The sequence below is a fragment of the Nematolebias whitei genome, chromosome 14 (genome assembly GCF_014905685.2).
Source record: "Nematolebias whitei isolate Nwh7 chromosome 14, NemWhi1, whole genome shotgun sequence".
In the NCBI taxonomy this organism is placed as follows: Eukaryota; Metazoa; Chordata; class Actinopteri; order Cyprinodontiformes; family Rivulidae; genus Nematolebias; species Nematolebias whitei.
Genome location: NC_056511.1, coordinates 19446679 through 19470195, shown reverse-complemented (window position 1 = coordinate 19470195; position 23517 = coordinate 19446679). Strand labels below are relative to the sequence as shown.

At 40.5% G+C, this 23517-nt stretch overlaps 3 protein-coding genes across 4 annotated transcripts in view; 1 reads left to right on the top strand and 2 right to left on the bottom strand.

Moving 5' to 3' along the window:
• The window catches only part of trim47 (tripartite motif containing 47), a 10483-nt gene extending 2982 nt beyond the window's left edge, over window positions 1–7501 (bottom strand). Inside the window, exons 1-5 of the mRNA XM_037687966.1 lie at window positions 7298–7501; window positions 3195–3406; window positions 1915–1960; window positions 1661–1756; window positions 364–588 (exon numbers count right to left, since the gene is read on the bottom strand). Of these exons, the coding sequence (XP_037543894.1) occupies window positions 364–588; window positions 1661–1756; window positions 1915–1960; window positions 3195–3406; window positions 7298–7480 (762 nt within the window). The 5' untranslated portion in view covers window positions 7481–7501. The remainder of the gene's footprint in view (window positions 1–363; window positions 589–1660; window positions 1757–1914; window positions 1961–3194; window positions 3407–7297) is intronic.
• Window positions 1–23517, top strand: part of smad9 (SMAD family member 9) — a 937424-nt gene that overhangs the window by 521344 nt on the left and 392563 nt on the right. The window lies entirely within an intron of this gene.
• frem2a (FRAS1 related extracellular matrix 2a) overlaps window positions 11080–23517 on the bottom strand; it is a 97279-nt gene continuing 84841 nt past the window's right edge. The window contains exons 16-24 of the mRNA XM_037687952.1: window positions 20760–21094; window positions 15069–15261; window positions 14124–14231; window positions 13917–14044; window positions 13668–13802; window positions 13437–13563; window positions 12980–13167; window positions 12757–12903; window positions 11080–11663 (exon numbers count right to left, since the gene is read on the bottom strand). Coding sequence (XP_037543880.1) covers window positions 11115–11663; window positions 12757–12903; window positions 12980–13167; window positions 13437–13563; window positions 13668–13802; window positions 13917–14044; window positions 14124–14231; window positions 15069–15261; window positions 20760–21094 — 1910 coding nt within the window. The 3' untranslated portion in view covers window positions 11080–11114. The remainder of the gene's footprint in view (window positions 11664–12756; window positions 12904–12979; window positions 13168–13436; window positions 13564–13667; window positions 13803–13916; window positions 14045–14123; window positions 14232–15068; window positions 15262–20759; window positions 21095–23517) is intronic.

Sequence of the window (23517 nt, the reverse complement as noted above, 5' to 3'; positions counted from 1 at the left end):
TTTTTAACAAAAAAAACGAAGTCCAGATGACATGATTCAACCTTTTTTGTTATTCCTAAAGACAGTTCTACACAAACAAAACACGGTGAATGGTTTGTGCAAGTAAACAAGTGTGAAACAAATGCAGTTACCATAATGTTCCAGGCCTAAAATTTGAAAACCTTTTGAAAGTTCAACACAAATTTTACATGCTAACAGATATACCGCATTTTTCAGACTTAAAATCCTTAAATTTTCTCTAAAATCGACAGTGAGCCTTATAATCCGGTGTGCCTTATAGTCTGAAAAATACGGTATCTACGGTTGTGTCATTGTGATTTGAAAGTTTTATCACACTTTTTGGTAGAAATATGTTAAGCTGACCTCGAAGCTAGTTATCCCAAAAATACAGCTGTGAATATCAGACATAGCTTTGTCCACAGCTGCCTCTTCTGTCTCGACGATTTCCACGTTGTCATCTATGACGGCCATGGCAGCCACTTCCTCTGCATCCAAGCTCTCAAGCAGGGAGTCTCTCTCATCTAGCAAGAACTGGACCAAGGCTCCGACGTCTGCTTCGATCTTCTCCTTCAGTCTTTGTTTCTTTAACTAGAAAACAGAGACTTTTGATCAGAGCAACTGAATTACACAGTGTGTGGGAGGTGTCACACAAATGTGTAATAAAGTGTGATAATGTTCTAATTAGAGAAATCAAACAGGGCAAAAATGGTCTTAGCATTTTCAAATGCCAAATTTATCACTTGCATAACCACAACTATAACTGGCAGATCAGTCCTGTACAACGTAGGCAAACTGAAAACTCACATTTACTGTAAATTGTCCAGTTTGACAGTTATTAGAATAACATGACGTCAGGGGAATTTAGATAAAGGTTATGGAAGTTTATTAGTAGCTAATGTTAAACTAATGTAGTTGCTTGTGTGTCTGCAGGCTTCTTTGAGGAGCCCACTCTGATAAACTGCAAGGCCACCTCCTCGTCCGCAAGCTGGGAAGCAGAGTTCGTCCAGACCTCGTCTCTGTGTGATGAGCATTTTAAAAAATAACTTCTTTATCCTTTCCGTGGGCAGACCTCGCGACCGGAGCTTCAATGTAACATCCGAGTAAGCCTGTGTGTGAACTCTGCCCCCATGCAAATAGTAAACTGGGTTGAAAAATCTTCTCGTGTCCTCATGAGTGGCTTAGCTTCAATAAGTGGATGATGAAAGGACATTTATTTTATCCAACACATGAACATATTGTGGGTAAACAACATGCAAAGACTTGATCTTGCGTAAAACAAAAAAACACAAAAAAACCAGATGACAATCTCAATGACAGCAAAAAAATCAGGGATTTTGAAGAAGTGCAGAATGTAGATCAGACAAATAGCATCAGAATAAAAAAAAACAATAATCTCATCTCTTATGTTATAACAGCTCTCACTTGTCACTTGTACACTCAGAGAGGATGTGCTGGTGGGTCAAGGCCCCGACCTAGACATCATGGCATCTTTGGTTCTACCTATGTAGGCTCACATGTGTCTTATTACATTGCCTGATACAAGTTCTACAATATAATTTATAAAGTGTAAAAACAAGTGGGTGACATTTGCTCAAACAAAAAAATGTAGATGTCATTTTTGGTTTTAAATCTTAAAATACACAGGCTTGAGGTATCCTACCCGCACTTCACTTTTAGTACTCTCATCTGCCGTCCTAACTTTGACGCACTGCGACTTATCCCAGTTGAGATCCCTCAGCCTCAATTTCAACTGCATCTGTAACAAACGCACATCAGATTTACATTAAACACGGTAAACATGCTAAACATGCTAAACATTAAAAGCATCGTAGATGCTCTGCATTTGAGCTGCTGCAAATTTTACTACCTGATGATCATATTTCTATTGTTGAAAGACCAAATATTTAGTCTTACCTTCATGTCATTTACGACCTCTGGGACTGGTGCCACATCGTGGTGTCTGAAACCACAGTGAAACAACCAGTTACACAGCTGTTTCCCAACCACACTACTCAAAAAAACTTTAGTGCCCTGTAGAAATCTAGTTAATAGATATTTTGTTCAAGTATTGTATGCAGATTCAACTTGTCTTCTAAAATCACCTCAGTAAAAAGTAGTAAATGCACTTTTTAGCAGTAAGGTTTTCAATCTTAAAGATGCAACGTTTTAAAACTGCCTTTAAGATGTAACCATGTGTGCCAGAGTTTTCAAACTATCAGCGCGCTTTGTTTCCATTAATAATTTACCATTAAACAAAAAGCAACAACTGGATTTTCTCTTTGAAAACAGGTCAACATTTACCAAGCGATATCAGAGTACGGTCTTTTTTTTACTGCCTTGCTCCAGGGGTAGGCAGCATTTTTTTTTTTCCAGAGGGCCAAATCAAGATATTTAAAGCAATCAAAGGGCCACAGAGAGAATTGGAAAATATATTTTTTAAACAGATAATTTGTCAAACATTTTTTTTGGCTTTTTCTTGTTGTAGCCGAGTTAGCATGTTGGATAAAACTACGTCTCTCTGGCATGGAAAGATAAGACACTTTCTGTAACCTGGCTCTTGTGACAATATTTGATAAAATACTGGTTTTTATCAGCTTAGCTAAATGTTGTTTTCTTTTCAACTAAGAATATTGGGGGCCGGAAGGAGATTGTCAAAGGGCCACTTTTAGCCCCCAGGCCAAATGTTACCCACGTCTGCTCTAGTCAATAAAGCTGTCATTTCTAACCCGAACCTGGAGCCCGGCCCACCCAGATTAGGGCCGGGCTATAATAACGTGCAGGCCGGGTCGGTGTCTTGATTGCGTCAGTGGACGCGCACGACTGACGATCCAATTATATGGCAAACGGCTTGTCATACTTTCACCAGCCGCACGTGGCCATTTCACCGCGCGCCGACCGGCCTTGAAAGAGGTAAAAAGTTCAGTTCAGCTTCAGATGGACTACTGCCAGTGATCCATCAGCCCAAATGGACGTTCATTCAGCCGCTGCGCAGCCAACGACTCAAACAGGTGAGATCACAAAACATCCGACATGTCAGAGCAGGGTCCATGTCTGAATAATGCAGAGTGCAGGCAGACAAACCAAGCCAATCAAGTCATTTACTCTTCGTTTCAGCATATATCCAGTCTCTTTCATCGCATTATAAGACCTGAACTCCATTTATTGACCACATTAATGAATGGATCACAACCAACCTGTGAGCTCTGGATTCCCTGCAGACTACACAGATGAGCATTTTGTCACTTTGGCAGTAGAGTTTCAGCTCTTCACCGTGTTGCTCACACTTTCCCTCCACTTTAAGGGGCTTAGAAGTTGGAGGACATGGCGCCAGAGACTCCAGATTGTCCAGTTTGTCCACTAGATTCTTCACCAGGTAGTTTTTAGTGAAAGCTCTCTTGTTGAAAACCTGAAAGAACAATCAACACAACTGTAGGAAAAACCCTGGTGTGTGCACGTAACAAAACAGTTGATTATTCTGGCATGCACAGAATGACAAACCTCTACAATTTATATGCAAAACACATTAAGTTTTGACTAACATAACCCTGACTGAACTGCGTCATCTTATTTTAGCTGTGCTTTATCTTCTTATTGTTAACATTAACAAAAACATTCAAGACTGTCGTGGAAAAAAAAAAAAACTGATTTCACAAATGATCAGGTGGAGACTTCATCAAATTTATTACAAAGCTTCGGAAAAAAAAAAAAAAAAAAAGCCTACTCATCATAAATAACAGAACTTATTCATGCCTGTCTGACTCATTCTGACTTCCTGAAATGAAAAGGTTAGGTTTGTAGAAAACTCATGAGGGCCTGCCCCTTCCGTTTGTCTTGTCCGAGTGGTTTCAGAACCAAACCCAGCAGCTGCACGCAGGGAGCCGCTGGAGGTAAACATTTCCCAAGGATTCCTACAATCTGTGTCTACCATATCATTCAAAGGTCTCGAACATAATAAAAGACGACCTCTCTGCTGTCTCCTTACTGATAGTCACATCAAGAATGATTATAATATAGATAAAGGATCAGGGAAACCTCTAAAAAAGTTAAATCTGGTCCTCTGGACATTCAAAAAAACAAAACAAAGCAAATCAACAAAAAATGTAGAAACGTTTCGTCTCTCATCCGAGAGACTTCCTCAGTCTGAGGAGCTGTATTCAGCTCAGTCTCTTAAATAGCACCGTCTCAGAGTGGATCAACCAGTTTGCTGCTGGCAACCAAAACCAGCTGATCACATGCTCAAGAAGGACCATCAGCCTAACAATGGATCATTAGCACACTGATGGCTGTTTACTGTTCACAGAGGGCTGAGTGACACTAGCAATCACAGCATTGTAAGAGGGGGACAGTTGAACCCGTAGGCCTCCACCCCTGTTTAACGATGGACGATTTCTTTTCACAAAGATGGCCTCCTTTACTCCTCTCTCAAACCATCGTTCCTCTCTGTCCAGGATGTGAACATCTTCATCCCTGAAAGAGTGACCGCTGGCCTGGAGATGAGTGTAGACCGCAGAGTCCTGGCCTGATGATGTTGATCTTCTGTGCTGGTCCATCCTTTTGGCCAGTGGCTGTTTTGTTTCCCCGATGTAAGACTGATCACCCTCCTGACACTGAACAACATTGCTCTGTTTGTGCCGGGGGACTGGATTTTTGGGATGAACCAGTCTTTGCCGTAATGTATTTTGGGGTTTAAAAGCCACTGGGACGTTATGTTTAGAAAATAAACATCTCTGTTTCTCTGATACTCCCTCAACATATGGAATGACCACTGGTCTGGGTTCCTCCTTTTCACCTGTTGGCTGACTGGAGTCCTGTTTGGGTTTCTTCTCTGCTTTCAGGAAGGCCCAGTTAGGATATCCACATTGCTCTAGAGCCTGTTTTGTGTAGGATTTCTCCTTCTGCCTGGCTCCTGAGCTAGTGGGGATGCTGTCTGCTCTGTGATACAGAGTCCTGATGACTCCTAACTTGTGCTCCAAAGGGTGATGGGAGTCAAACTGCAAATACTGGTCTGTGTGGGTGGGTTTGCGGTACACCTCAGTTTGCAAATGTCCTCTATCAGAGACTGAGACCTCACAGTCCAAGAAAGCCAACCTGCCATTTTTTACATCTTCTCGTGTGAACTTGATGTATTTATCCACAGAGTTGATGTGGTCAGTAAAATGTTGGACTTCCTGAGATTTAATTTTAACCCAGGTGTCGTCAACATACCTGAACCAATGACTTGGTGGTGTCCCTGAAAAGGACGTCAATGCTCTCTTTTCCACCTCTTCCATCAGGGAAACATTTAATATCATTCACAATAACAGCAAAAGAGAAGGTTATAAAGTCTATATAATAAACAATAGAGCATGGTGCATATTCTCTCAACAAGGACAATATTGTTATTTATTCTTTGCTGTTTGTTTGTTTTACAAAGAAATCATAAGGGATTGTTCTGCAACCATCAGAGATAATTAACAGATGATGAAGCCACACTACATCTGGGGAGTTTTAAGCTTGTCAAAACAATGGTGTCAACTTGGAGTTAACGGAACCCAAGAGTTGGGAGACTAGAGATTTATCTTTGACCTTGGAGGGTCATTTTGACCCGTAGACAGCAGAAGAATAAAACGACAACCTCCAACGCACTCACCACAATGGAATGTTGTGAATATGTATTTTCTACAACAGTTGTTTTCTGTAGAACTTTATTAGTCTCTTGTGGTTGTGGAAGGATTTTGGACCACTGTTCTTTATACAAAGCAGCTTCAGTTCATTGAAATTTGCAGACATTTGTATCTACACCGTGTTTTTTTTTTTTTTTTTTTTTTTTAAAGGTACTAGAACAGCATTTCAGTCAAGTTGAGGTCTGGACCACTGCTACATTTTGATTCATTTATTCTTTTCAGACAGATTAGGATCATTGTTTACTCTGTTTGGACTAAGATTTAGCTATTAGACAGACAGACTCAAATTTGACTTTAAAACACTTTAGTAAATAGAGGAGCTCAAAATTCACTCAATTACTGTAAAGTGTGCTGGTCCTGTGGCTGCAACATGAGCCCAGATCATCACCCTCCACCCACAAGCTTGACAGCTGTTATGAGACATTTATTCCTAAATGCTGTTTGGTTTTCACCGGCCATGGTACTGTGCATTATGGAAAAGCATCCATTGTTTCCATTGCTGTAACCGCCACAGGAAACCTTCTGGGCACAGGCTGATCACACTGTGCATCAAATCTGTCAAAACGCTGCTTCTGTTTCATGCACATTTTAAATCATATGTGTGCATTTTAAAGAGTTTCTGCACAATGTTCAAACAATATTACTTGTTACACTTGTTATTTTGCAGTTTTAATCTTTCTGTAGAGGTCAATCAATTTATCCCTTTGAATTTTGATTGCAGTTTTGTACAGGGCAGCACGGTGGCACAGTTGGTAGAGCTGCCACCTTTCAGCGAGAAGGTCGCCTGATCGAATCCCAGCTGGAGGCCTTTCTGGGCACAGTTTGCATGTTCTCTCCATGCAAGCATGGGTTTTCTCCAGGTACTCCAGTTTCCTCCCATAGACTAAAAACATGCATGTTAGGCTGATTGGTAACTCTAAATAGGTGTGTGAGAGAGTGAATGGTTGTTTGTCTCTGTGTGTCTCTGTGATGGACTGGAGACGTGTCCAGGGCGTCCCCGCCTCTCGCACAGTGACTGCTGGATATGGGCACCAGGAACCGCCGCGACCCAGAAAGGAAGAAGTGGGTAAAGATAATGGATGGATGGATGGAATTGGGATTATTCTTTTTCTGGTAAGATCTTTATTTAGCTGAGACTTTTGTTTGTTTTGTTTTTGTGTTCAACCTCATTATCTCTGATCTTACTTGTTCCTATTATGAACTTGCTTGGTTGTATTTTTTTTTACCTCTTTGGCTAAACATATACATTTGCTTTGCACCTAATAAGTACTTCCTTTCTATTTTTTGATACTCTAGTTGTCTCTTCTACTGTTTTTCTGGCATGGTATGTTTAAGAAAAAACAAATAATGAAATGCGGTGTTTTTGTTAGTAAAAGGTGACAGTTTAGCAGGTACCATGGCAACAGTTTCTACAAGGATGCGCAGATTGCGTTTGAATAAAAAAATAATTATCTGACCAACTGAAAACTTGATATTTTGATTATATGGTTGATACTTACAAATAACATCATTTACGTATTTATGTTTAATAAAATGTCTATTGAGAGGCCATGCTTGATAACGACTTTGCACGCTTATTCGGTTTTAAAAAACATAGCAGGGTTAAATAAATGCACAACTGTGTGCCAACTTACCGTCCGGCATTGAGGACACTGATAACCGTAGTCTCCGCCATTTTCATCCCAGTGCATACAGATACAAAAGCGACAGAAATTGTGTCCGCATTTCAATATGACTGGGTCTTTGAAGAACTCCAGACAAATGGCACAAGAAAGCTCTCTTTTCAAATCGTCGCTAGCCCCTGCTGCCGACGCCATGTTTTCAAGCTGGACTCCGTCAACAACGCTGAGCCAGCCGGAAGTGATGAAAGAGGACAGCGAAGATGCGTGCGCACATTTTTGTGCGTGCTCGTCGGTTACAACCAATCAGATTTCACACTCGTACTCCCGTGGAAACAAAAATGACACGTTGAATTCGTGATATTCAAACCAGAGCCCTGTAAAGAGAGCCTTTACAGGGCTCTGGGCTAAACCAATCAGAAGAGCTAGCTTTTCCAAGCTTTTATAAAAGCCGGAAATGACACACGCTCATCGGGCATTTCCGGGGAAGACCAGACCGAGACGGTTCGTTCTTTAATGCTCCAATTATATGCATATATTTCTGTAATGTAATTGTTTGTCTCTGAATATCTGTAACCCCTGTTTGTCAAATAAATCTTTTATACCGAGGGCGATGTCTCAGCTGTCTTGAACACGACGTGGTAACCAGCCACGACAGTCTCCAAACCATGATGTCACGAATCTCTTGTAAACCTTCACATCAAAGTGAAAAAGACAAAGGAGATGGTTGTGGACTTCAGAAGGAACCCCCCCCCCCCCCCCCCGAACAGGATCTGTGGTGGAAGTGGTCTCCAGTTACAAGTACTTGGGTGTGCTGTGCACCTGAATGACAACCTCAGATGGGGAAACAACAATACCACTACTGCCTGATCAAGAAAGCACAACAGAGACTCTACTTCCTCAGGCAGCTGAGGCGAGCTGGTCTGGGAAGCGAGGTGTGCAGTGGAGAGCATCCTGTGCTCCAGCATCAACGTGTGGCATGGAGGCTGCACAGCTGCAGAAAGAAAAACTTTGCAGAGAGTGGTGAAGGCTGCACAGAAGTATGTTGGAGTCAGCCTCCTCGCCATCACAGACATCTACAACAACAGATGCAGGAAGAGGGCCACCTGCATCATGAAGGACCCCACTCACCCAGCACACACTTTTTGCCCCGCTCCCCTCAGGAAGGAGGTTAAGGAGCATTAAGTGTAGAACCACTAGACTGAGGAACAGCTTTGACCCTGAGGCTGTTAGACTCATGAATCTCTAACAAGAATAATCACTGTGAAAAACCATATCATGTTGCTGCTGATCTGTTTCATGTTGCTGCTGATCTGTTTCATGTTGCTGTATTCATTCGTGCTCATCTGCTCACACAGACTCATGTTCGTGCTGCTGTTTGGCGTATAGTTTTTATTGTTTTTATGCTATTAGTGCTTAGCGTATATTTAGTTAACGTTTTTATTAGTTCATATCTTAGATGTTATTGTTTTTCTTTTTCATTTTATTGTGGGATGTAACTGGGACCCTGAGTACACAATCTCGTTCCACCACATGTACCACATGTGGTGCAAATGACAATAAAGGAACTCTGACTCTGAACCTTTCTTTTAGACTTTGTTGGCACCCTTTCATCAAAAATCACTCCTGAAACTTTTCTCCATCCACTCCATCGTGCCTGGACTCTCTCTTTACCACACTCTCCATTTTCCTGGACAGTTGAACCCCAAGTACTTGAAGTCCTGCACCTTTGTGACCTCTGTAGCCTCACTGCTCCACCTGCCTCTTTCATTCACACAAATGTACTCTGCCTTGGTACGGTAGACATTCTTTTTCTTTCAATTGCATACCTCCACCTCTCTAAGTTCTCTTCCGCCTGTTCCCTGTTCACAACACACATCACAATGTCATCTGCAATCATCATAGTCCACAGGGATTCCTGCCTGCAGTTAGTTGGTCTATCACCAGTACAAAGAAGAAAGCGCTCTGAGGCGATCCTTGATGCAATCCCACCTCCACCTTGAAGCTGTCACTCCTACAGCTCATCTCACCACTGTCCTGCTGTCTTCATACATGTCCTGTACCAGTCTAACATATACTGCAGAGGATCTACAGAGAACTACCATATGTGGCCCCAGAGCTGCAGGTTGCAATGTTTGTCACTGTAGTCCCTCAGTGTTGGCAAGTTATTGCTATGGATGAAGGGGATATCGTCACTCCCTTGCTCAAAAAACTCAAATCCAGTCTCAATGTTTTAGACAGTTTTCATGTCTGCTTCAATTTTTCTTTGTTTTATAATAAAAGAAAGCTAACAACAACTTACCAGCAGGCACCAGTAAACATGTTTTTTAATTTTAATTACATATAGGTTACATAAAAAAGACTATTCATAAAAAGACAAAGTGAATACCACATTTGTTTTTGCTGAAACTGTTGTGAATGTGTGTGTGTGTGTGTGGTGGGAGGGGGGGTGGTGGTGGTGGTGGGAGGGGGGGTGTCTGTGGTAATTATTGTACATTACATTGCATAGCTTGTGTAGGCATGTGAAGGAAGTGATGCAAGAAAGTGCATTTAATGTCAGATATGGTGTCACTTCCAGACTCATTAAGGTAAAAACAAAGCAACAGACAAAAAAAGAAAAAAATACAGTTGGGTTTCAGCTGGATCCAAAATGTTCACATTTCTTGGTGAACACATGTTCATTCATTAACGCACCAGATAACCCGATAAAACAGTAAAAATAAATCGTACAGTGATTAACAGCACCATAATAAGACAAACAATTAGGTACTTTGATCGTGTGCTTATAGCAGGCTTATCAACATGAGCATTTTGTTTTACCAATGATATAAACAGATTTAAGAGATGATGAATGTGGTTTTCATGATGGAGATCTATAAGCAGCTTTGTATTTGCATCGCTTGTCAGAAAAACAAATCAGAACACTGAAATGGTGCACATCACTTTAAGGCTTTAACAAAAGTGAGAGAATGTGAGAAGAACAAATGTCAGATTAGTGGGTGAGAATTAAGATCACAGCACCAAAACCTATTAATGGAACAAAGAGTTCAAAAGCAGCACTGTAGAGCTTCTCCTCAGTCAGAACGGTGTTAAAAAAAACAACAACAACTTTGTAATATTAAAAAAAAAAACTCATGAGATGAGTGTCTTTTTTACATGCGTACCCAAACTATACGTTGTTTGTAAAAAAAAAATAAAAAAAAAACTTCTTGTCTAATTTGAATAAATATGACATTTTCACAGAAACACTTGGTGCATCAACAACAGTGTGCATGGAGTGTACAAGTAGATATGAAACATTGTGACACAGAGTTTATGAGTTATTAGAATAAAGCACAATATTAGAAAAAAAAAGAATAAACATTTTTAAAACGTTCCTTGTCATATTATACCCGCAGACTGGAAATTGAAACAATCTCTTGAAGATGACCAGTTTTGCCTTTGTTGGATTATTTAACTTATTTTGTTGGTGTTACCCTCATAGCATTAAATCTTTGACTCGGTCTGCAGGACAGATATGAAAAGTCTTCTCCAGGTGCCTCCAGGTGAGTTTCTTCAGGCACTTTTATCTCCATAAAACCAATATCTGAGACAGTAAATCATACACAAAAGCTGAAAATATGAATTAAGCCATAAATATGCGTGATGTGCTGTTTGATGATTTCAATATTGTAACAGCCTCTCCCATTAACAAGTTTTGAACACGTTTGACCATCTACATTTTTGGTGTTACAGAATTAATATCAGTAAAAAAAAAAAAAAAATTTTAGATAAAATAAAAATATATAAAACTCCCCTAATACTTTTGTCTGTCCATCTGTGCATTCACAGCTCAGACCTCTGAACTGTTGTGGCAGTCTTGCATTCTCACCACAAGCATGGGATCAGTGCTGATGGACCCTTTCACCACCTCCTGCACCTCTTTCTTCCATCCGGTCTTTCCATACTTCTGTCTAGATTTCAGCACCAGTGTGACGGTGATAACAACGAGGACAGTGAGAAGCAGCCCCACCAGTGCCCCCACTAGGCTGACCAGACCTTCCTCATCCTCATCTGCATTAAACTCTCTAGGCTCTCCCCGGCCATCGAACAGGTTGTTGGACCGCCCTGACCTTCTTTTGGTGCGGTCCAAGGTGATGTGCATAATGTTGGTACCCCGGTTGCTGTCTACTCCAATGTTTTCAGCAATATGTGAGATTTCATGGCCTGCTGACCTCCTCCTGCGATAACCTTTTCTGCTTAGTGACGTCAAGGCAAACTTGTCATTTGCTGAACCAAAGGAGTGATACTCCAGGCTGCGCTTTCCCATGCCTCTGTTGGCAGTCCCTTTGGAGCGAACTGTGTAAGTAGTGTGTATGTACCATTCACGGCCTGCAGCAACCTAAAGGAAACAATAGCAAGACAAAATTAAATTAAAAAAATTAAATAAAATGCACTACCTGTGAAAATGCAGTTTGAACGCCGAGTGCTGAATGACCTTGCTGAGTCTTGCTAAGGAAGTGGAAACTGTGTTGTTAAAGCCAAACAAAGGGAAAAAAAAACAGACAAGAGCAGGAAAATGCTAGCAAAAGTAACAAATCACAAGTTGAAAGTAACAAAAGGCTGGGTAAAATGTAAAGTAGCAAAAGGATACCTAAATGCTAAAATTATCAAAAGACTAACCTTTAGAAAAGTAGCATAAGAAGACAAAAAACTAAACAAGTATGCTAAAGCATATTTAAAAAAAATCAGAAGGAATTGAAGAAATGTATTTCTGTATGCATTTCTATGTAAATAAAGTTAAATATTTTGAAATATATAAAAGTATAGAGTAGCAAAAAAAAACACAATAACAGCAAATGGACTGTATAGCACCTTTCTATCTTATCAAGAGACTCAAAGCACTTTACATTACAATCTGTGTCCTCCTTTATTCATGCAAAACTCTATATCTATACAAAGAATAATCAGAGCTTTATCACATTCATACACTGATGGGACACACATCGGAGGCAATGGAGGGTTCAGTGTCTTGCCCAGGCACACTTCAGCATGTGACTGCTGGTGGAATCGAACCCCCAACTCTTGCATTGGAGGACGACTGCTCTAACCACTCAGCCACAGCTGCCCAACAAGTCATCTAGTAGCCATTACCTGAATGAATTGAACATTTTTACTATTAAAATTCAACATATGAACTGCTGAAATAGCACAAAGTATGCAGAAGTTATTGGTAGATTGAAACAACAACAACAAAAACAACTTTCTAATATTAAGATTAACATTTGACAGGAAAAGTAGAAACTTCTAGTGAGAGTTCAAAATGTTTAAAGTATAGTAGTTCTCTGGAAAGGTTAGGAACAGATAGTATTTTATAGAAAAATCTTTGAATGACCAAAGAGGTGAACTTTGATCAGACTGATGCACTAACAGCTAGTCCTTTCTAACATCTGTACCTGATGGATCACACAAAGAAACAGTAGAAAGTAGGAAACCTGGAACATGGCTGTAGAGTCCAGTTTAAATCCATCAGACCCTGATTGTCTGACTAGAGACACGGCTGCTGGATCATCTACTGCGAGCACGGCATTAAAACTGACGTTGTCAAACACACGCGCCTGAGTCTCTGGCTGAGCCTTGTCCTGTTGACATAAAAAAGACGATTAAAGCAATCTCTCAGGTAATTTTTAAAGTAAAAATACACCTCAGCATACTCACAAGAATCTTAAATCTATAAAGCAGCGATGAAGAGTCAGCTAGGCAGCCAAATTCAAACTTGGATGGATTATACTTCGGTACATATCCGTCAGCACCAGAGCAGAGAAACACCTTCTCTATGTTGCAGACGAAAGAATCCCCCAAGTTCTGCACAGAATCCACCATGACACGACCATATATGGTATCACCTAAAACAGGAAGAAAACAGGTAAATCCAAAATCCTGAAATTGGTGTGAAAATGTTGAATTGACTATAAAAATGCTTCATATTTATTCTTTGCATGCCTTCCGGCTATGCACTAGTTTTAGTTTATATCAGCCATTGTTATTGTGTCAGTATCCTATAGTAATATTAACTAAGCAAAGTGCAAGCATGATGACTGTGTTGGAATAGCTTCATTTATCAAAGCAAAGTCTAAATTTAAATAGCATAAGATCTGGAAATGTGAATTCTTACCCTCAGAAAAGGCTACATCACTTTCTTGACCAAAACCCATGGATCCATCAGAAAGCCACAGGTTCTTTTTGGACAGCAAGAACATTTGAGTATTCAAACTGAATTCCACTGCAACCGGGTCACTCACCTAGAGAAGGATGCAGCTGAGTAAGTGCGTGGAAAATGCAGCCAGTAAGAGAAACACAGTGAATAGAGTCCATTCTTTCTAAGTAGATTACTTTAGCGTCTTACTTGCTGGAATCGAATGTTGAGATCAAAAGCGACAGGTTCTCTCCGACTGCAGACAGGGGGGACGGTGTATTCCATGTTCTGGATCGTTGTGCAAGGGATCAGCTTCAGTGTGTAAGTACCAGAATAATCTCTTATCTGTGATGGGGAGAGACGCAGCATTTTCAGTGTGTATCTGTCCATCCTTACTGTGATTCATTCAAGTTGTGGATCAAGTTACAGAAAACAATGAAAATCTAAATATGGTCCTACTGCAAAATCAGAAATGAAGGTCCATTGCTGGACTGGTTGGTTGTAGGTGGACTCACTCCTCACGAGGGTGAGGTTAAGTGTCAGGCTGGGGTGATCCACACTCGTCACCATGGATGACATGGAGGTTTCTAGAAAAAAATGAGAAGTCCATTGACGAAGCTATAGAGGAATAGAAAAACTGATGATTTCAGTTTCACCATTTCGTACCTGAAGAATGAGACTCTACAAACAGACCCCTGAAATGAGTCCTGGTGTGGAAGTTTACCACCAAACGTCCTTGTTCATCGAGCCGCATGCTGGTGGGAAACAATGAACCTGGAAAAAGACATGCACAAGCACACAAAAAGTACAATAAGTATTTTTTTCAAACATAGCAAATTAAATAAAAAGCATAAATTAACATTCAGTTTCAGTTCAGTTTATTTATATAGCGCCAAGTCACAACATAAGTCATCTCAGGGCACTGAACAGAAACATTAATTTATAAAATAATAATTTAACATTATTTTTCTGAGGAGTAGACTGCTTTGAATTTAACTCCATCACAGAACTCTCATCTTGAGCAAGCATGAAGGTGACAGTGGAAAGGAAAAACTCCCACATGACAAAGAAACCTTTAGAAGAACCAGGCTCAGACAAGCGGCCATCTGTTTCGACCAGCTGGGTTTGAGAGGAACAGATACACAATGGCAGGTTGAGAATCACATGTTAATATAGAAATAGTATAAAATGAAATCTATTCAATTTTAACAATTCATTTAAGGAAATTAGATCAATTTGTCCTCTAGTAGTATAAGCCTATAGCAGCATAACAAGCCAACCCTAACTATAGGATTTATCAAAAAGGAAAGTTTTAAGCCCAGTCTTAAAACTGGACAATGTGTCAGCCTCATTGACAAAAACTGGAAGTTGGTTCCACAAGCGAGGAGCCTGAGAACTGAAAGATCTTCCTCCCATTCTGCTCTTGGAAACTCTAGAAACCATAATTAAACCTGCAATCTGAGAGTGAAGTGCTCTGCTAGGAAAATATGGAACAATAAGATCTCTAATATAAGATGGAGCTAGGTTGTTGAGGGCTTTGTAGGCTAGAAGTAAGATTTTGAATTCAATTCTGGACTTGACAGGGAGCCAACATCCATCAAAAGAGCTTACCCCGTAGTTCTGCCTGAGGGGGGCTGCCAATGCCGTCCTTCCAGAGAATGGCAGTGTCGTACACAAAAGTGAGCCGGAGCTCAGTCTGCAGATCAAAGTGCTGCCAGCCACCAGAGCCCACGGGGGAGTGGAACACATACGACACATAAAGGGGCACACGCAGGGTCACGTAGGACTGGACCAGGTTCAGCACCTGTACAGAGGTTTCGTTTGGCTATTAGTGAAGACGGGAAACTTTAATGTTTTTACAAAAACAAATCAGATTACTGAGCATAGATGTCCTTGAAAAAACATTTAATTTTGTCAGAAAGTGAAACATCCTGTCTAGATAAAAGAATACTGTGTATGTCAACAGTTAAGACTAAAGTTTTAAGCAAACTTCTTAGTTAATGAGCACTATTTGTAACATGCGTTTTGATAGCACATATTTGTAATACTGACCAAATTATAGCCTTTACCATTCATTTCTAAGGTTAGTTAGCTGCAGCAGACATCTTAAGTTGGGATGATTCCAGAAGTTAATCAATTATAGATGCATATCTCGGAGCTTATTTCATGAAAGTTGCTTTAAAATGTATGTGATGGTTCACAAGATGATTTGGCAACACATTGACACAAACACATTACAGCAGGTGATACATTTTGTACTTATAAGTAATAAGTAATAGTGCTTACATCTAATAAGCAGTTTACTAAAGATGTATGACCATAACTGAAGTCTATATTAAGGTGTGATTGTATCTAAAAGCTATATGTTTTTACAAGCTAAAAAGCTACATCCCATGCAGAGACAATGTAACAAAAGAACACAATGTCCTCATACACAAAATGTGTTTTACTTCCACTCCATGTTTTCAAAAGGCAAAAAGTCTACATGTTTTATGCATCAATCATAAATCAGAAAAGTCATGTGTGCTTGCAGAGCCAGCAGCATGAAGTACTAACAAGCACCACTAGATGTCTCTGCTCACCAATTGTTTTTGGACTATTTTGTTTTGCTTAAAAGACTACATTTCCATTAAAACACACATATTTAAAAAAAAAAAATCCCTCTACCTTTAAAGTTATTTAAAAAAATTGAGCATAATATTTGTTTGGCTACATAAATATATTTCAATTTAGTTAGTTATTAACATTGAGGCGATACACGTGAAAATAAACACAAAAGCAGCGGATACAGTAAATAGATTATTGGCAGCACAAAAACGTGTATGATTTTTAGCACGTCGGTAAAATATAGTCAACACTAGTTGGTGTTGAGGCTTGGCAAAAGTGTGATTTATACTAAAGACATGTTTCTAAAAAGCTGAGTTTTATGGGAAATTAAATAGAACTTTTGCTAATTAAAGCAGATATTAATATGTTTTCACCACCTTGAACTTGTTACTCGGTGTCAAGATGATCAAATATATACCAGTAAAAATGATGCACAAAACTAAACCTTTAATGTTTGTCTAGTGATTTAAATAATCTGTTTTGGAGACAATTTGTCTGTCTATCCTGTCTTTCTGCACGTTTCCAGTGTTTTTCTGTTCCTTGTGTTTCTGCTCCTGTGCACATCTGTCACTGCAGGTGTTTTCCACTTCATCCCATTAACGTTTGTATTTATAGTCTGTCCTGTCACTTGGTATTCGGGCATTACCTAACTCAGTGGTTCTCAAACTGGGGTCCCCGGACCCCCGGGGGTCCACGGGCCTGCTGCTGTTCAGTTTTATGAAGGAGGTTCTGTAATAATTTGAAGAAGTGGCAATACATTTATTATGTTCGTTAAGTGAAGTTTTAAAGGTGTTTTTGATGCTGTTAATTTTCTCAAAACTGTAATTTTAAGAAGTTGAAATTACATGTTTTGTTAATTAAGTGTGTGTTAAATTAAAAATACTCCTTGTTTAAAAGTATAAATATTGGATTAACGCTATTAAAGAACAGGTCTCAAGTGTTTATGTTAGACAAATATTTCCATTGCATTAAAGAGACAAATTGAAGAAAATAATTTAATAAACTTGAGGATTATGAAGGGGGTCCCTGAACCCAAAATGTCTGACAACCCCTGACCTAACCCTTCCCCTTGGTCTGGCTTCCCTCTTCATGTCTGCTCCCTCCTTGTGAAGTAAGTTTTGCTGCACCATCAGTAGTTGGTTTAGTTTATTTAAAAATATATCAGTAGTTATTTTACCTGGAGTCTCCTGCCTCTGCCTGCACTTGGGTTCAACACCATAAAAACTAGATCATGTCAGTTTTTTGTTTATAATTGAGCAACCAGCTGGATTTCTAAGGTAGTGCCTGCCTTATTTTCTCCCTTTCAGCACTTTTTGAAAGTAGAAAATAACAAATAAACTCTTAAATGGAAGTGATCATTCACAATAAATACGACTTGAGGATTGACGGATGACGAGCATCAAGAATAACTAATGTGTGCAAATGCTGCGTCTAGTAACAACTATTTTCACTGTTTCTGGCTTCTTGTTCTTGAGCCCCCCCCCCCCCCCCCACACACACACACACACAGGTACAAACGAAACCACATACATTCATCAGACTGATCAGCTAAAAACAGGCCATAGATCAAAGGATGGAGGAAGACAAAAGAGCAGCAGGACATGAGCAAAGAAGTCTGAATCCTGACCCAGGATAGCAGCGCGGAGTAAAAAAACTGCAGCGATTGTGAGGAAAATAAATATATCTGCTGCTATGATGTAACCACAGTAAACAGGAAGTGGAAGTCGGACATGATGATTGCAAAAAGTTTGCATCATTATCAACCCCTTTGGTGACAGAAATGTTCATGTATTGATGTTCAGCACCAACAAATTATCTCAGCATGAGATTGATGGTTTGGCAACCTTGAGCAAAAATACCACTTTCACAATATCATAATAATTTTTAAATAGAAAAATGTAAAAACATGATTTAATTGCTTTTATTAAAAATAGATGGAAATGCTATTTCTACTGCTGCCTCAATAATATCACATATTGCCTAGTAATTATTAAATTAAGGGTGTAACTGTGTCAAAATACTTAATATAATAATTTATGGATAATTTAATTTTTACACACTTATATAAATTAGGAAACTGAGAGAACACAACTGAACATGTCCAGTTGTTAGTTACTGTCTGTGGTAGATTTTCCTGCACTAAGGGCAGGTTTCAAACTAATATTTGATCTGATTTCTTTTTTAAATTAAACCATTCTTTTACAATAATGTTTCATTTCAGGCAAATTTTAACATTTTCATTGCAAATATTTAGATATTTTAAAATTAACAACAGAGAGTCAAAATGCATTTGTTTTAACAGATTATGGCAGACATTATGAATATAATAGTGCAACTTGAATGTCATCATAAGCAGTTAACCAAATTAATAAGTACTCTTCACTTAGGGACCTGAAGTTTTCTCCTTAGACTTTTATGTTTGGCTGACTGTTATGTACCTAGAAACAATACGTTTTTTTAAAAGAAAAAAGAAGAATAAACTTACATTATTTTCTTATAAGCTCTACAAGATGCACACACACTAAACTATCGCATCAAACCAGTTTATTTATAAGATTGCTCAGAATCTTACTTCTTCTATGAAGTGAAGCTGTTTGTAATAAAGTAACATTGGGAGTCAGACAAGCTGATGTTAGCTGGGTTATTAGCCTCCGTGGCAAGTTTGCAGTAGGCTATATATGTTATTTAGCAATTTAGTTCCTTATATATTGTTTCTTTTTATACTTTATATTTTTGCTATTTTTGGGTGTAACTGGGACCCTGGGTGCACAATGTTGTTCCACCTCATGTACCACATGTGATGCAAATGACAATAAACTTGACTTGATCTTATTTGATAACAAAAACAGATGTTTCAGAACAATGTAACCTAAAAATTAGAGACAAGCCATGACTGACTACGTTATCTGCCAAATAAAATGTACAACCAGCCCACAGCTTGCTTGCTCAGGATGGAAGACTGATGGTTTTTTTAGACAGATAACAACTGGCTCTTATAATGTATGTGAATTATTTTGTTCAGAGCACTGAGAAGACTTCTGTTGTGACTTGGAGCTTTATAAATAAACTGAATTGAACTAGTTCCGGTGGCACAGTGGCACAGTTGGTAGAGCTGTTGCCTCTCAGCGAGAAGGTCACCGGTTCAAATCCCAGCCAGGGGCCTTTCTGTTTCTGAGTTAGCATGTTCTCTCCATGCATGCGTGTGTTTCCTCCGGGTACTCCAGTTTCCTCCCACAGACCGAAAGCATGCATTTTAGGCTGATTGGTAACTCTAAATTGTCCCTAGGTGTGAGTAAGAGAGTGAATGGTTGTTTGTCTCGTTTGTCTCTATGTGGCCCTGTGATGGACTGGAGACCTGTCCAGGGTGTACCCCGCCCCTTGCACTGTGATTGCTGGACATGGGCACTGGTGACTCCCATGACCCAAAATGGAAGAAGCGGGTAAAAGGTAATGGATGGATGGATGGATGTCTCTGTGTCCCTGTGATGGACTGGAAACCTGTCCAGGGTGTTCCTTGTCTCTTGCACAGTGACTGCTGGATATGGGCACCAGAGACCCTCACAACCCAAAAAGGAGAAAGTGGGTAAAGATAATGGATGAATGGATGGATGGATGGATGGATGGATGAATTGTTTACTAGCATAAAATTTAGAGTAATTCACACCCCTCAGTACACAACCTAATGACAGTTTGAAGCAACAGGGGAAAATAAATATCCTGATGCAAGCTCAATAATCCAGGTAGAAAAATCTAAAAAAGTTCAATCTGGTCCTCTGGACATTCAAAAAAACAAAACAAAGCAAAACAACAAAAAAATGTTGAAACGTTTCGTCTCTCGTCCGAGAGACTTCCTCAGTCTGAGGAGCTGTTTTCAGCTCAGTCTCTTAAATAGCACCTTCTCAGAGTGGATCAACCAGTTTTGCTGCTGACAACCAAAACCAGCTGATCACATGCTCAAGAAGGACCATCAGCCTAACAATGGATCATTAGCACACTGATGGCTGTTTACTATTCACAGAGGGCTGAGTGATACTAGCAATCACAGCATTGTAAGAGGGGGACAATTGAACACGTAGGCCTCCACCCCTGTTTAACGATGGACAATTTCTTTTCACAAAGATGGCCTCCTTTACTCCTCTCTCAAACCATCGTTCCTCTCCATCGTTTCCAGGGGAAAATAAAGAAAATGTGTACTTTCTCTACTATCTCGTTTTAGGGCATTTAAAGTGTGGAAAAAAATACGGTGAGTTTGACATTGTAACCTTTTGTATTATTCTGGTCTACCTTGAAACTGTAACTGGCACTTGCCTACTCTCATTTTCTATTTGCCACAGGATCCATGTGAATAAAAGCTGTGGCAAGAATTTGGAGATTTGGTGGAACATCCTGTCTGATTGTATGAGTTTACATGTTTCCATCCTAAAAGCTGCTCGTCACAAGTTTGTCTACGGAGCTGGCAAACAGAAACATGCAGGGAATGAGACATAAAGTGCAGGTAGGCAGATATGGTGCCACTCTGTCCATGCACACTCCTCATTCAGAAGACTGTAAACAAGCTGAGCATACAGACAGGAACTCAGCGAGGGTCACAAATGTACACAAAGCCAAACACTCAAGCAGGTGTAAATAAAACCTGAGATTGGAATGTTTACGATTTGGTCAAAGGTTTTACCTCTCTGCCCCCCAGACACTCACCTGTCCGTTTGTCCCTATGGTTCCCCCACAGTCAGAGAGCAGCTCAGACATGTGGTAGAAGCTGGTAAACTCCCAGAGGCACGCTTGCAGGTTGAGGTTCTTGTAGAAGCGCAGAGTGCTGTTCCCCCGCAGAGGGCTGCTGAACTGATAGGGCTCAGAGTCTCCCATGCTCTCGGGGCTGCTGTGTGTTAAAGCTGTGAGGAAGCCGTGACCTGTGGTGACCTCAATGAAGTCGAGCAAGTTGGAGCATCGGTGGTTCCCGATCCGGGTTCCGTCAGGACTGAGAGTCAGGTCAAAGTTTACAAGGGGGCGAGTAGATATTGCAGGAAGCATTCCTGCAAAGCAAAAAGAGAGAAATCCAGGCATGACACTGAAAAATGATCACTAACTAAAAAAAGAAATGGACAAATTTTAAAAAGCTATTTCTAAAATAAACAAGGAAAATGGGTCAAAAATCATCATGTTAAGACGGTTAGGATAGTATCTTACTAGGCTGTGACTTGTGGAGACTTGTTGGAGATTAGCATTTGTAAGACGTTGGCAACCTGTCAGTTAAAGTCTCACTGAATTCTGAGTGTTTGCGACCAAGCAACCCGCAAGCTTTTGAATGATTAAGTTCAACAAATCATTGGCTGTTTTTGTGTGCATAATTTGCAAAACAGTTTCCCTGCCCATCCATCCATCACCTTCCACTTGTTCTGAAGTCGGGTCGCAAGGGGCAGCAGCTTGAACAGGGAGGCCCAGACATCTCTTTCCACAGCCACCTCTTCTAGCACTTCTGGGGGGACATCAAGGTGTTCCCAGGCCAACTGAGAGACATACTGTAGTCTCTCCAGCATATCTTGAGTCTTTCCCGAGGTCTTCTCCCAGTCAGACATGCCTGAAGCACCTCCCTAGGGAGGCATCCAGGGGGCCGAACCACCTCAACTGGCTCCTCTCAATGTGGAGGAGCTGCGGTTCTACTCTGAGTCTCTCCTGGATAACTGAACTTCTTACCCTATCTCTAAGGGAGAGTCCAGCTACCCTGCAGAGGAAACTCATTTCAACCGCCTGTATCCACAATCTCATTCTTTTGGTCACTACCCAGAGATCGTGACCATAGGTGAGGGTAGGAACATAGACCGACCGGTAAACAGAGAGCTTTGCCTTACAGATCAGCTCCCTCTTCACTACAACAGACCAGTACAGAGTCTATAATACTGCAGACGCTGCAGCAATCTGTCTGTCAATCTCACGCTCCATTCTTCCCTCACTCATGAACAAAACCCCGAGATATTTAACTCAAACTTGAATACTTGATATACTTCCTGCCCATGCACAATATTTTATTGTCAACTACTATATGTAATGAAGTTGCCTTGACCTACTATGTACCTGCTGTGGCCATGTTTATGAATTAATCTACTGGAGTACATCTAGCAAGGTTGAATCAGGTCATCTGGATGGGTTCTTCTTTGTTGAAACATTTCGTCTTGTTATTGCAAGTATCTCTCAGCACTCTGTGAATAGCAAGTGGCCATCAGTGCATTAACAATTGGTTGTTAGGCTGATGGTCCTCCTTTGTATGTGAACAACTAGTTTTGGCGGTCACCAGCAAACTGATTATAAGACTACAGTAAGTTTGTTGCAGCTCCTCAGACTGAAGAAGTCTTTTGGACAAAAGACAAAACATTTCAACAAAGAAGAAACTGTCCAGAGGACCTGACTTAACCTTGTTAGACTAAGATTGTTGAGCATGTGTCAGGACATACTGGGGTACAGTTTTGAAAATAATATTTTTATTAGGTTTAGATAAATATTGAGAAGGAGGTCCTGACTCAAGTGGAGGAGTTCAAGTATCTTGGGGTCTTGTTCACGAATGGGGGGAAAAATGGAGTGAGAGATAGATAGACGGATAGGTGCAGCATCTGCAGTGAAGCAGGCGCTGTACTGGTCTGTCGTGGTGAAGAGAGAGCTGAGTCAAAAGGCGAGGCTCTCGATTTACCAGTCAGTCTATGTTCCTATCCTCATCTATGGTCATGAGCTTTGGGTTGTGACCGAAAGAACGAGATCTCGGATACAAGCGGCCGAAATGAGTTTTCTCCGCAGGGTGTCTGGGCTCTCCCTTAGAGATAAGGTGAGAAGCTTGGTCATCCAGGAGGGACTCAGAGTAGAGCTGCTGCTTCTCCACGTCGAGAGGAGCCAGCTGAGGTGGCTCGCGCTTCTGTTTAGGATGCCTCCTGGACACCTCCCTGGTGAGGTGTTTCGGACACGTCCCACCAGGAGGAGACCCAGAGGAAGACCCAGGACACGCTGGAGGGACTATGTTTCTTGGCTGGCCTGGGAATGCCTCGGGATTCCCCTGGAGGAGCTGGCCCAAATTGCTGGGGAGAGGGAAGTCTGGACCTCCCTGCTTAGGTTGCTACCCCCGCGACCCGACCCTGGATAAGTGGAAGAAAATGGATGGATGGTTTAGTTTTTTAAAATAATTATTATATCATCAGCAAGGTTTTTAGAAGTCTGAAGCCTGAAATGATTTCTGTAGAATTTACATAAACTAAATTGAGTTTGTTTGTTTGCTTGTTTGTCAAGCAACAAAACTGCATCCACTGCAATTCATGCAAGGGAAGTGAACCCCCCCACCCCGCAATATATTAAGACATTTTGGAGAACCCCTCGCAATTGCCTGTCACCAATTTGTTGTTAACATTCACAGCTTTGTCAGGTGATAATGTAACGAACCCCGTATAATGGACCAAAATCACCACCACAAAAATCA